The sequence below is a fragment of the Fusarium mangiferae genome, assembly GCF_900044065.1.
Source record: "Fusarium mangiferae strain MRC7560 genome assembly, contig: FMAN_scaffold009, whole genome shotgun sequence".
Lineage (NCBI taxonomy): Eukaryota > Fungi > Ascomycota > Sordariomycetes > Hypocreales > Nectriaceae > Fusarium > Fusarium mangiferae.
In genome coordinates, this window is record NW_024573929.1 from 1,104,044 (window position 1) to 1,118,463 (window position 14,420).

Here is a 14,420-nt window from a genome sequence, read left to right on the forward strand (position 1 = left end):
TGGGAGAGGAGGCGCATCAGTCGGCCCCAGAGTTAGCCAAGCGCACGGTTTGCCAGGTGAAGACGCTATCAACAAGTTTGAACCATGAGGTCGTAGGATAGACAGTCAGTGTTAAGTGTTGTTGGTGTGTTTGGGTAGTTCGATGGACAGGAATGGTAGGACAGGTAAGGTTAGTAGGTAGGTAGTCAGTTGGGAGTCGGTATCCAGTGGCAGGGTCATGCCGCCAACCATCGACGTCAATAGATGGCCAGAGCTTCTTGCATTACAACGATACAGTGCGACAATGCGAACCCATACTAACAACCACATTAGATAGAAGAACCAAGCCTGATGATATGTACTGAAATGCTATATAACAACATTCATTCGCAGCACTTCATATTTAATTGACAAAAAAGAAAGCAGAAATATCTTCCAGTCTATGAATCCCGACGCTTGATCTACACTCATGAACATGGCAATGCACCTGACAGAACCAATGTAAAATAACACCGAGTTTCAAACACCAAAAAAACAACAACACATATATCAACACCCCATTAATTTAGTCAAGTCCCGCGACTTGCATAATCCCATAACCAAGAGTCACAACCACAACAAGAGTAATGAGACTGCTGGGCACACCGCGGCTAATGAAATGCTTGACTTGTAAATAACGCTGGCCGAACGGGTCTTCCTTCATGATAGCAGCTATGATAGGTTAGAATTGAGTCGTTAGGGGTAAATGCATGAAACTTACTCATGTTGGGGAATCCACTGGTTGGCAGACCCATGGCTGCACTACACATGAGCACTCCACCCATGACAAGCAGATTGGGGTGAGGCTGGTCCATAGCAACACCAACGTCAAAGACAAGAGGCAGGAAGATAAGGGCAGCGACTGTGTGGCTGATGAATGTTGCGATAACCAAGATCAGAGTTGAGAAAACAACCAGGACACCATACAGACTCATGCCCTCCACCTTCTCAGAGACGATCTCAGCAAGGGTATGTAGCAGACCAGACGAGCGTACAGCTTTGCCCAGAGACAATCCACCGGCTGCAAGGATGATGATGGTCCATGGGAAGTTGTTGAAGTCCTCCTTAGTCAGCAAGCCGATACCGAAGAATAGCACGATGGGGATAATAGCAATAACACCCATGTCTCCAAACTCGGCCTCTAGCTGGTGGCTGGCACACCACAAAGCAATGGTAGAAATGGTGACGATAGTAACGAACCATTGGAGACCAGTGAACTTCTCCTTGACAGGCCGAATAGGGGCAATCGTGGTACCCTTGCCTGGCTGGAAGGTAACTAGGAGCAGGAGCCAGATCAGAACAATCGAGAGAGCGCCGACAGGAATGACAATAAAGAACCACTGCAGCCACGTGGGCGCCGGTTGCATGATGCCCATTGCCACGACGTTCTGAGGAGAGGCGATGGGTGAGAGCATTCCACCGATATTGGAGGCGAGTGCGATACCAATAATGACAGCTTTCGACATGTTGGAATCAGAAGGCAACGTTCGCAGCATGGGCTGTATAGTTGTCAGTTTGAGCCTCTATCCATTTCATTGATTGACTGACCTCGATGATAGAATAGCATAGAACAGGAGCCGCGACATTGCTAATCAACATAGACGCAAATGCAGCTACAAACATGTTGGCAATCAACACAGTCTTGGGCTGGGTGCCAGCCTTGCTAAGGACAAGAGTCGCCAGTCGCTTGTCAATAGTACACTTGGACAAAGCAGCTGCTAGAGTAAAACCACCGAGTAGAAGCATGATGACAGGCGTCCACATGGCAGCAAAGATGGCAGATGTGGCTGCTTTGGAGTCGAGACGTTTTTGAGGCTTGCCTGGTGTCTCATCACGAACGACGTTCAAGACAACAGAGAGGAATGGGATAAGTAGTGATGTCACAAAGAGGGGAATGGTCTAAATAGGTCAGCAATGGTCAATCGCGAATTTGCCTGGCTGGAAAACCTACCTCAGTGGCCCATAACAAACTGACAAAGACAAGCATTGCCAGGCAGTTCTGCTGCTCGGGCTTCTCCATGATGGGGAGCAGAAGTAATAGGAAGAAGACAGTAAGACAAGCAACCAGTGTCCAAAGAGACGAGCTAGCGAGCCATGGAGGTAAGGTAATCTTGCCAAAGGGTGTGCGGAACTGGGTTTCTCGGGGAGCTTTGGCCTCGTCGCCTTGCAACCTCCTTGTGACATTCCCTCTCTCTTGTCCGAGAAGTGCTTGTCCCAAACCCGCAGCTTCAGCTCTGCGCTCGATACCAATAAGATCTCGCCACACGGTGTTACGCTCCCAGACAACATGTTCTCTGAGATGCGAACGAAGGTCTTTGCGAGCAAGCTCCTCATCTCCGCCAGTGACAATCTCAGCATAGGCCTTCTCCATTTTGGTAATGTTGTCCTCGAGAACACGCTTTGTCTCATCTTTAAAGGGGTAGGCGGTCTCGACATGGGCTCGCAAGTAGGGTCCCTTGAGTTCTTTATCAAGGATTTTGTCAAATTTCTTGAGCACCTTGGCAAAACCGGTGCGGTTAAGCTGGATAAATGACTTGAGTTCGCAGAGTGACACATAGAGGCCGATAATGCGCTTCTTGAGCATGATACCAGACGAAAACATGCCAGAAGAGAACATGAGAGCTTGTTCATCGTTTTCGTCGGCTGTGGTGCTGTGCCTCCTCATGTCGCGACCGAACTCGGAGGAAGCGTTCAGATCTTCAGAACGCGGCTTATGGATGTTGGGAAGTGTGCGCCTGCGGCCTCCGCTGCTTCGTCGCCTCGTTGTAAGCCCAGTAGTCTCATCTTCCTCCTCGCTCGCGCTCTCTTCATTGTCGGTGCTACGGCTCCGAGGACTTCTCGAGCGGAAGCCGTTGCGACCATCAGGACGGTGGGCTGATGAAACAGAGAGCCTGCGAAGGTAGCGGTTATCGGCGATGGCATCTTCGGCCTCGTCGCCAACGTCGCGTAGCAGTTGCGCAGCTTCCTCGAGCAGCTCGCCTTCCTTGGCAACGTAGAATGAGCATATCTTTTCTAGCTCGACGCCAAGAGCTCGAGAGAAGACCTCTTCGGCATCTTCTTGGTTTATAAGAGGTCGAGATTCGGCATCGCCAGTGGTTCCGCGTGCCTGATGGGCGGTCTTTTCGAGGTTGTAGATTCTGCGAGAAGATAATATTAGCTCACGTGTGGCTTGAATGCAATGTTAGCAGCACATACAGCTTCTTAAGATTGCTGTATGCAATGTAATGGCTGCTCCAATCTGGAACAGCATTGAACTGAATGCTATGGGAGAACTTCATCTCGTCTTGTTCTTCTAGCCAGCGGCGCTTATCGTCTCGCTTGGCCTGTCTTCTTGCTTCACGATCTCGGGCGTCTCGACGAGCCTGGATTGGAGGGTAATCGACGAGTTCGAACTGCTCGCTCCGGTGGGCGCTGGTGCTCGTATTTGCACTACTATCGCGTTGGTGCTGGTCCTGATGCTGGTGCTGATGCTGTGGTACCGGGACTGGGTCGTCTAATAGGGAGGCAGCAGCACTCCCTCCTCGTCTCGGATGGGCGTCGTTGATGCGAGTTTGAAACGTGGTGAGTGCAACGCCGGGAAGAGAGGAGGGATCGTCGTGGGGCGGTGGTGAGGAAATGGTTGCGACTTGAAGTTTGAACCACCGAGTGAGTTAGATTTTTTCGATTATCGACCAACAAGTATTGGAAAAGACGGAGTGTGTCCCGGTGACGGAAGGCATGTGGTTCGAGGGTCCCAATTGGGTGTCAAGGCCTGTAGCGGTAGTGTCAAGATCCTCTTGGAGTGGACTCTTTGGACTGTGGGATGAGGAAATCGTCACGGCAGCCCCGTTGAACCCAAAAAAAATTGGTGCACCACTAACGTCTCCACTGATATCGCACCGCGTTCTGTAGGGTCGAAGCAAGTAAACCTTGCTAAGGTACCTTAGATTTGGGACAAAGCAATCATCTGACGACGGTACATAAGGAATAAGTGAGGGCGTGGCTGTAATGCAAGGAGCCAAATCCAGGGCAATCGTCGAGAATGAAGCAACGCGCAAGCCAAGGGGTTAGTTAATGCGGATACTTACTGCAAAGGATCACCGAAGTCGCCCATGATAGGCCGGCTTTGAGTTTCCGTGCAGATTGATCCTTGTACACTGTGACGTCGTTCCCTGGAGTTCTTCGGGACTTGCAGAAGTTTGAAGTTGCAGTTGCAGTAACAAATAAGTCGATTGTAAGAGGTCGATTTCAGACTTATATACAACGCCTATATATAGACACGTTGTTGGTTAGGTAGACCAAGTTTCATTACGTTATCCTCTGTTTGCACCTAATTTAGGTATTCTACAGTCAAAGATTCATTCTCGTTTCATCCACTATTCCAGCCAGGACCCTTGTAAATACGACAAAAGCTTCCACGGAAATGCATGATATATCAGCATGTCTTGTCTTTCTTCTTCTTCCTCTTCAAAACAGGGGGAACAAAAACACAGATTCGCAAATTTCAAAATGTTGGTGTGCCCAAGAGCCATCACATGATAGAAAACGTGGGCAAATCCCCTGAATTGACAGGTTGGCTTCACGAGGCTGCACCCTCTCTACATTCTATCGGCTGAGACACTCAAGAAGAGGTGGAGGTCAGACGTAGGCTTTGAGGCGCCAGGGGGTAAGAAGACGTAAACTTAGGGTGTCAATATTAATTAATCTAAATGTCTCATCCATCCCAAATTAACCTAAGTATTTTTGTCACCTGGAATAGGTCTTTCTGGCCTCTGCCTGAGGGCGTGGGGGTATCTCCAACATGGATCAGTTACCAAGCATCTGCTGTAGAGCATTTGTGCGATAGGTCTCGCTTCTCTCTACCAACTCCTCGTGTCTTCCCTTTTCAACAACCTTGCCTCCCTCAATCATAAAGATGACATCGGCTTTGCGTACCGTGTGAAGCCTATGTGTGATGGCGATCACGGTGATACCACGTGCCACCCTCTCAAGTCCTTCTTGCAAAGCCCGCTCACTCTCAGCATCGAGGGCACTTGTGCTCTCATCAAGAAGCAGCAACTTAGGCCTACGCACAAGGGCGCGGGCGATGGCTAGACGCTGACGCTGTCCGCCAGAAAGACGAGAGCCATTAGGACCACATTCCGTGTCGTAACCGTTGGGTAGCTCCATGATTACATTGTGGATGTTAGCCAGCTTACAGGCTTCATGGATCTCCTCATCTGTTGGTTCGTGATCAGGAGTTGAGCCAAGCGATACATTGAATCGTATTGTCCCGTCGAAGAGTGCACAGTCTTGAGGAACAACCGCAATATCATTACGGAACTCGGTGCCCCCCCGAGCACAGATATCGTTGCCGTTAATCTCAACCGTTCCGCTAGAAGGACGGTGCATGCGTTGTACCAGCGACATGATGGTGGACTTACCAGCACCTGAAGGGCCGACGAGCCCAACGAATTGACCAGCAGAGATGGTAAAAGTCATTCCTGTGAGGATCTGGATGTGAGGTCGAGCTGGATATGAAAATTTGACATCCCTAAAGACGACGGTCGCCCCCTTGCTTCCATGACTCTTGACGGGCGCTTCAGCACATGCTTCGACATCTTTCTCGGTGTTTTCAGTAGCGAGCGTGAGCTTTCCCTTCCTGGCGTCATTCTGGGAGGATCCAAGGTTGATCAAGCTCAGAATTCGGGAAGCGGCGGCTCTAGCACGAGATACCTCGGGTGCAAGACTGAACATCTGACCCCAGAGCTGCGCACTGACAAGCATGCAAATGAGAATGATGAAGAATTCTCGCTGGCTTGCCTCGCCTGCGGTAATGCGAGTTGATCCCCACCAGTAGGCAAATGCGTAGATCAGATTTCCTGTGCTGTTAGCCAGAGAAAGCCACAAGTTGGCATACATGGAAGCAAGGGTGATTTCCTTTCGAGGTGCTCTGAGTGCCCGGCGATACGAGCTCATGATCTCTTCTTCGATAGACAGCGAGGAAATTGTCTTGAACGAGTTGACGGCTTCGTTAGCGATGCCAACTGCACCAGAAAATGCACCAGCATGCCGACGCTCGAACTTGGATAGAGATCGAAGCTGCATAATGCCGCAGCCAAGGAGGATAGGGACGATAACCAAGCAGACGATGGCAATCTTCCAGGCAAGGATATGTGAGAGGATGATAGCGACCAAGAAGTTCACCACAATGGAGAATATTGTACCAATGATAGAGCCACTGAAACCGCCAACTGTGGCAGCATCTGTGGTGATGACGGATAACAAAGCATTTGGTGTACGGCCCTCTGATTGATGCCAATCAAGGTCTTGCTCATAAAGGGAGCGGAAGCAAAGGACTCGGATCTTGTACAACAGCTTCTCAGCAACCATGCCGAAGCCAGTCCAACTTGTAGTATTGGCCAACAACTCGACACAAGCGATCAGGAACCACATGCCCCCGAAGAAACTACCAGCCCAACGAATGTCTTCAACAGGATTACATGGGCTGATGTTGTCAATGGTATAACCGAAGATAAGACCAGATGAGGAGAATGTGAGGCCAACAACAGTGGCAGCAAAGAGACAGACAATAATGAGAAGGAGATATGGTCGGACCATTCCGCTGAGGGTTCTCATAACAGTCCAAGCGGACTTGTTGGAATCGAGAGCAGCGTCTCCCTCGGGGGCCGCCTCCTTCTCCTTGATAATTTCTTCCTTTGAATCTTCCGCTACCTCTTGTTCCACGTCCTTGGCTTTGAGATCCGTGATAGAATCCTTCGCCGAGTGAATGTTATCGGTGCGGACGGTACTCGTGGTTGAGCCAGCATCTTCAGAGTCGACCGTCTGCAAACGGACCATACTAGCGTACGATCCATTCAAGGCCATGAGCTCAAGGTGGTTTCCTTGCTCGATAATCTCACCGCTGTTCATGACGATGATGTTATCAGCGTTCTTGATAGTTGACAGCCGGTGAGCAATGGCAATGACAGTGCGGTCTTTGGCGATAGATTCAATGGCCATCTGGATACGGTGTTCGCTTGCAGAGTCAAGGGATGCAGTGGCTTCATCGAGGATCAGGATCTTGGGGTCGCGAATGAGGGCTCTTGCGAGTGCAAGGCGCTGTCGTTGGCCACCACTAACAAGCTTCCCGCCTGTACCAACAAGAGTTCCGTAGCCATACTCAAGCCTGTCCACGAAACCAGCCGCGTCCGCCAGACGGGCAGCCTCCTGAACGCGATGAACGAGGTCAATCATGTCCTGACCAAATCCTTGAGCTGCAGTCGAAAGACCTTCACCCCGTCGGAGCTTGGCAGCAAGTTCAGTAAGGCCGGTGCCGAGAATAGTAGCCTTGAATCGCTCATGCTCGGGTTGAGGGGAGTTCAAAATACCGAGGGCTATGTTCTCAACGATGGATCGATCTAGGAGAGATGGCTCTTGCTGTACAAGACTCATATGGCTCCTCAAGCTTTTCACATTCAAGTTTTTGAGGTCATGACCATCTAGGAGAACCGTGCCTTCAGCAGGGTCATAGATTCGGGATGTAAGACCAGCGACAGTTGACTTGCCACTCCCTGACAAGCCAATAAGCGCTGTGTGTTTGCCAGCAGGACAATCAAACGAGACGTTCTTGAGCACGGAGTGATGGGGCCGTGAGGCATAAGCAAAGGATACGTTCCTAAAAGATACAGTTCCCTCGGCCGAGGAGAGCTTCTCTCCTTTGTCAGATCCAGTATCGATGACTGCAGGGCTGTCCATGTCTTCACGAAGTTTTTCAAACGATCCAACAGCAGCTCCAACTAAGGGCAGCAGCGGTGCGATACCGCCCAAAACAACACAGGCTATCTCAAGTTAGTTAGAAGATTCAATCTTGCGAAGCAGATGCTTACCATCAACCAGCAGGAGAATGACGGTATAAATGTCACCGACAGATGCGCCGCCATTACCCTCAACCATGCTCGCAATTTGTGTGCTACCCTGCCAGAAAGCAAGGGCATTTGCAGAGTAAGCAATGAAGTAAAGCATTCCAGCTTGAACAGCAGCAACGAAAGCTTTGTTAATACCCTGCTTTCGAGCCCCCTTCATCCTCTCAGCGAAAATGGCCTCTAGTCGCGGACCCGCCCCAAATGCCTGGACAACCGGGATATTCGCAAGAACCTCTGAGGCGATCGAAGAAGCAGAGGCGATCTTCTCAGACATTGCAGTCGCGAACTTTGCGGTGAACATGCTACCCACTGTGGCAAGAAGCATGAAAGCAGGCACAAGTGACACAAGAATCCCAGCGAGTGTGGTGTTCTTGATGAAGGCGACCACATACGAAGATACAAAGAAAGATGTGCATCCTAGAATGATGCCCACCTTCTCAGAAGTTCCTGACTGAATAGCTTGTATGTCTACATTGAGACGGGATGTAATTTCTCCAGCCTGTCTCTTGTCAAAGAAAGTAGCGTCTTGCAAGAGAATACTCATAAAGTAACGATCGCGAATACGATTCTCGAGACGACGGCTAAAGATCGACCATGACACGATGTAGGTATAGATGAGCGCAAAGCTGATCACGCCGATCCATGTGATCATGACCACCTTTTTGTTGATACTGTCCTGAAGTTCTTTGGGCGAATATTGCGAGGCGATTTCTCCATCATCGCATGACGCAGTATTAAGATCGTTTACGAGTTGACCAAAGATGATTCCCATCAGAGGAAACGGTGCTCCTGCCCCCGATGCTGCGAGAGTTCCGACGATGAGGAGGAGGATATCGACCCATGATGGGTTGGCATAGAAGAGGAGCTGGAAGTAGATGAAGAACGAGCGTAGACTCTAAACAGGGCGTTAGTTGGATGTTGGGAGGGGTAAGGCAGGGGATTTATAGGTTCTTGAAGGAACTTACCTTTACCCTCTTCTTTGGTGGTGTATGAGATGGAGCTGATATAGCTGACGATCTTGTAGATGGTCGTGGGGAGTGACTGGGTGGACGCTCAACAGTCGGGTCGTTGAGCGCATGTATCAACCTCTCTGTTGTAGCAGTGTCTGCCTTTGTAGAGTCATGACGTGTCGGTTCGCTAGCAGAATCGCTGCTAGTCGCGGCGTTGTGATGCTGCTCAGGTGAAGCTGAAGCCATCTCGACAGTGTAAGTCGCAATAGTACCAATGGATCTTCACAGCGACCCTACACAGAAGAAGCGGAAGAAGAGAAGATAGGGAATCTCATGATGAAAAGATATGCTACGCCGCCACTAAGCCCCGAGAATATCGGTCTTGTAGATCCCTTACTGAAGACCATGGTCGTCTTGGCATGAGGACCAGCCCCAGACGAGACGATCCATTTGGAGACGTGAAAACGGAGACGGAGCCGGTGCAGAGCCTCTAGTTCGCCGTCAAACAAGCATAATTTTACAGTAGAGTCACCCCGGTCTTGTCTTGGCAGCCCTAATAGGGATAAGGCCGCGGTGCTAGAGAAGCGAAGGATTGAAGCCCCCAATACAGAATAAAGTCGAGAAGATGCGCTGAACGATTGGTCTGAAGAAGGAGAAGAAGAAGGAGAAGACTTGAAGAGCGAATTTGGGATCTGACGATGTTGATCCAGTGAGAATGTAGACGCATTATGGTGCAGTAAAGACAAGATGATGGGCTCTGCTTTGGCCAGAGTTGAGCGTCAATATTATTTTCACAAATGTCCAATTCGAGATTTCACGATATTCCTCAAGTTCAAGAGAACAACATCCGTCGTTATTTCCCAACTATATCAGTTCCCCGAAGGTATAAATTGCTGATGATCCTGTTGCTATAAGCTTGATCCATCAGCGGGGCGAGCTAGTTCGAAACGTCAGGGATTGTTCGGATCAGATAATTCTTTTCGTTCATTCACTGGCCTGCTTGCCAAGCGTTAACCTTTGGGTGTGGTCCCCTCGCATTGGGACTGACTTCCTCCGACGGATTTCCGAACCCATAGCACACCAAGATCGACAGACGCAGAAGACACAGTAAGGGTAACTGTTCGGGGCTCAAGAGCATCATAGCTTAAACGCATCAGAATGTCTATGGTGAAGGAGTTGAGAATACATGTTATATATATCCATTGCCAAGGTTGGCTGCTATAAGGTACCTATAAATGGCTCACAACATCCGCTCCTCTCATAATACAACCTTGCTCTCTCAACATAGAGAGGCAAATCGGATAAACTCTACATTGAAATTTATTGAGAGGATTTGCATAACAAGTTCATTATTAGTCTAGAGATCGTCAAAATCATTACTCCAAAGACCGATCTGATAACGGTCTTCACACTGTACAACTCATCACCAGAAGTGGAATTGTGCTTCGAGACTGCGTGTTCTTGGATGAGTCAGCGGAGAACGGACATCCGTCAGATCTGATAATTTTCCCTCTTGTCCAGGGTGCCACGGCTTCAGTGGAGTTCCACGGTATTCCGTCGCTTGCGGTGGCTGGCTGGCTGTCTTGGTCTAGGTCTAGGACGGATCTGATAACTTTAACTCCACGTCCACATACAAAGAAGTTCCTCACACTAACATCAACACCAGTACCAACACCGTGATCATGGAGAATGCCCCGCTGCTTTTTCTTGTCTGGCTGGTCCCGTAATCCTTTCCTAAATCTCACTGTGAGACTGCCACAATATTCTTGGGAATTACGATGGAGAAACAGGGCCATGCAGGCTCCAGCCGAGAGATGAAAGGCCCCTTGTCTGAAGCCGGGGCCGGAGCCGGTCTTGGTCCGATATTGAAGCCTTTCTTGCGCCTTTAACCCGAGTACGGATACAGTGTATTCCTCCTCGCATCAGATGCCATACCGCCTTGCGTCACTGGCAGTCCTCAACGGGTCCTGTCGTTTATTCCCGGGTCTTCGTCTACGTATATTCTCTCACCTCTTCTTCCCTTGACTGCTTCAACTATTTCTTCTCCCGTTCCCCCCGTCTTACCACTCAAAGTACCCCATCCTTCAGCTCATGTTTATTGCTCCAAGGCCGTTCACGTTCTCAGGACAACCACTCAGAGTCCCACACGCTACTCTATCGCAGGCCATACGTTTCCTTACTTCGAGTTCCTTGCATACAACCCTAGCCTTACCTCGGCCTCAGATCCAAGTAAGATCTGTGATTTTACCGTCACGTCTTGTGTTTCGACGTCAAAGTCGTCTTACATTCCACTCCAAGGCCTTTGCTACGATGGGTTCGCTCCCCGAATCATCCAACGCCGTGCGCGTTCTCATCCTTGGAGGTTGCTATGGTGGTCTATCTGCTGCTGTCAACTTGCTTGATCTGAGCCAAGGATACTCTCCCCGCATGAATTCTGAGCCATACATCCACCATCCCGATCTTCCTCGCTTCAACATCGATATCACCATCGTCGATGAGAGAGATGGCTACTGTAAGTACTCTGCAGTCCAGCGGGGCCAAGCAACTTGATAAGCGCTGGATTCTGACAGTATCGTAGACCACTTGATCGGTTCCCCTTTGGCTCTTGCTGATTCTAACTTCTCCAAGAAGAACTGGGTCAAGTATGCTGATATCCCTGGCCTCAAGGACCCTAGCATCAACATCATCCAAGGCTCCGTCACCAGTGTTGACCTTGCAACCAAGAAAGCGACCATCTCTGCTCACCTCACCGAGGAGAAGAGTACCCTTGAGTACGACTACCTCGTCTCTGCTACTGGTCTGCGCCGCGTCTGGCCTGTTGTGCCTCAGTCTAAGACACGAAAGCAATATCTCCTTGAAGCCGAGAACCACATCAACTCTGTCCATAATGCTAAGCATGGCGTCGTGGTCGTTGGTGGAGGCGCTGTTGGTATCGAGATGGCTGCAGAGCTGAAAATGGTGAAGCCTCACCTCAGAGTGACTCTCGTTCACTCGCGTGACAAGCTCCTTTCTTCAGAAGGTCTTCCTGATGAGACCAAGGATGTTGCTCTTCAGTTGCTCCTCGAGGCTGGTGTTGAGGTTCTCATGAGCCACCGTCTAGCTACAAATAACAAGGTCGAGACGACTGACGGGAGTGAGAAGTATGAGATTGAGTTCACCAACGGCTATAAGATGTTCGCAAGCGAGGTTATCATGGCCATTTCCAGGAGTGTTCCGACCTCAACATACTTGCCAACCTCTGCCCTCGATGCAGACGGTCTCGTCAAGATCAAGCCCAAGTAAGTCAATTGTCTCCTGACTTGAAACCTCCAGTTGCTGACTCGCGCATAGTCTGCAGTTCCAGGACGGCACACCCAACGCCGAGTCGCACTATGCTGCTGGCGATATCACCAACTGGCCCGGTATCAAGCGATGTGGCGGTGCTATGCATCACGGCCACTACGTAGCACAGAACATCCATCAAAGCATCCTCAGCCAACGAGCAGGCCACACCCCAGAGTTCAAGGAGCTTGTGGTCTACCCTCCTGTGATTGGACTCGCAGTCGGAAAGAAGGCTGTAGCATCGAGCCCTGATACAGGCACAGTTTATGGCGAAGAAGTTGCTCAGTCTTGCTTCCGAGATGATCTTGGTTGGACGAGTAAGTTAAACCGGACCTTGATATGTTTCTTAAGATGACTGACCTGAGTCGATAGTTTGCTGGAACTACATGCAGCTCGGTGGCCGCAAGACTGACGAGGCTAAGGCCTAATGTGAAACGATCTTAGTGACTGGCGTTAGGGATATAATCTTTAGACATGTTACCGAGGATGAGTGACAGCCTTGCGTTGTCCTGGGTGTACTATTTACTTCTTCTTGATACCTATTATACGATTCTAAGCTCTTTTATGTTCATAGAGTGAGAAACTGTTCAAATCTTGTTCACGAATGGCGAATCTATCTGGCATGAGATTGACCCCAATGGGACCTCGAAGTGGTAAGAATCGAAGCCGTTATCATTAAGCGGCTGTATTTTCGTCCGTATCTACAATGTTAGTTGATATCCGCGATTCGAACTCATATCCAAAGTTTTCCTTGGCCCGCTTGTATCTTCCACCCTCAAGCATTTTGACAGGCGAGGAGACAAGAGTAAGGATAAAGACTACAATTCCAACAACCAGGGGAACTTCATGAATCGCCACATTCTAATTTAGATAGTTGCACATGTTCCAGACCCTCAGACATATGATGATGAAGGATTTCACATTCTTGTAAGTCAATTAAATTTGTTCGACACTTCTCTCCGTGTCGGGCTTTTGGAGAAAGGCAATCCGCCGAAATGAAGAAGAAATAAGCACATTAATGCCTGTTAGAGAAGACTGACAACAATCTGACGATAATATTACGTTGTAATGGATTAAAAGCACATCTAGCGACCATGGTTCTGCGTGACAATGGCGTCCATACTCCATTAGAGGCCACGTGATCTATACATTGCAATATAATCAATCTGTGTATCAACAAGGGAAAACTTGGTCGTTGAGCCTAGAATCCGTTTGGAGTAAAAGAATCATTTGTAAGTCCCGAACCGTCACATTTCAGCCATCGAGCCAAGGACATATCCTTGTGGTGGATATGCTACTTGTTCGGACCCTCCTCTATAACATACAGCCTCACGCCAATCTACAGGCAGGACAGGAGATAACAGTAAACGATGAGACGGGAAAGCACATATGCAAGCGACAAGTTCATAGTAAATGACGAGCATTGGGGAACTCGGACTTTCCATTCATTCCATGAGAGACTTGGCTTGCCGTAGGTTTCAGCGCCGTTATACCAAACTGGCATGGAGAATTCTAGCGCAGGAAGTTACTCAGATGAGCGAATAGTTTGTACTCCAGGTTTTAATATAGGAGCCCAGAGTTCTAGAAAGTGCGAGCTTCAGATACCTTGAGACAAGAGAGCGATCTGCGAAGAATCACCAATCAGTTTATACATCACATCATGGGCTCGAATTATGGCATAGCCTATCCTCTACACCAACATAGTTCTCCAACAGCACTATCGTCTCATCATCGGCATTCAGACTTTCAAGGTTTGTGACTAACTAAGTATCTATCAAACATAGGTTGGTTTGAAGAGAAGCTGAAACAACAGTAGCAGTGTCTTTAGACATCGACTTGGAAAAAGCCAGAGCCGAGCATTATTCGAAGTCTTGGTCCATGTGGTAGGAACAAAAACACTAAAGGTCACCATATTAGACCCATCGGCCTCTGCAATTAAGGCTATGATATTCAATAGCGATTAAGGTTCAGAACATTCACGTCATGAATCGCTTTGTACAGCTCATCTGGTGCCGTATTCCGAGTATGGTGTCTGGGGTTACCTTCGCCCAAGAAACACCAAGAATGTGAACGAAAAGCGGAGAAGCCAGACAAGATCGACAGTTCTAACCAAGGATTCGTTATACCCATGTTCATCGCTATGTATATACACTGGATGGAAAAGATCGGGAATAAACAATCACGTCTCAGGCATGATCGTCTTCCATCTTGCAGTGAAGAGGGGTCTTGCGTATGTACGGGCGATTCA

The 14,420-nt window shown here is 49.1% G+C and overlaps 3 protein-coding genes across 3 annotated transcripts; 1 reads left to right on the forward strand and 2 right to left on the reverse strand.

Moving 5' to 3' along the window:
* Positions 1-544: 544 nt before the first annotated feature.
* On the reverse strand, positions 545-4,111 carry FMAN_12458 (uncharacterized protein; the record flags this gene model as incomplete). Its single annotated transcript, XM_041835000.1, has 7 exons — positions 545-690; positions 740-1,517; positions 1,567-1,917; positions 1,970-3,155; positions 3,214-3,643; positions 3,695-3,903; positions 4,086-4,111. The coding sequence occupies 7 exons, from the start codon at positions 4,109-4,111 to the stop codon at positions 545-547; spliced, it is 3,126 nt and encodes a 1,041-aa protein (XP_041685207.1).
* A 692-nt stretch (positions 4,112-4,803) lies between these two features.
* On the reverse strand, positions 4,804-9,097 carry FMAN_12459 (uncharacterized protein; the record flags this gene model as incomplete). The annotated part of the gene is made up of 3 exons (XM_041835001.1): positions 4,804-7,817; positions 7,866-8,796; positions 8,867-9,097. 3 exons carry the CDS (start codon positions 9,095-9,097, stop codon positions 4,804-4,806), a joined length of 4,176 nt encoding a protein of 1,391 aa, XP_041685208.1.
* A 2,064-nt stretch (positions 9,098-11,161) lies between these two features.
* Positions 11,162-12,600, forward strand: FMAN_12460 (related to pyridine nucleotide-disulfide oxidoreductase AMID-like; the record flags this gene model as incomplete). The annotated part of the gene is made up of 4 exons (XM_041835002.1): positions 11,162-11,363; positions 11,430-12,129; positions 12,182-12,489; positions 12,545-12,600. 4 exons carry the CDS (start codon positions 11,162-11,164, stop codon positions 12,598-12,600), a joined length of 1,266 nt encoding a protein of 421 aa, XP_041685209.1.
* Positions 12,601-14,420: the final 1,820 nt, after the last annotated feature.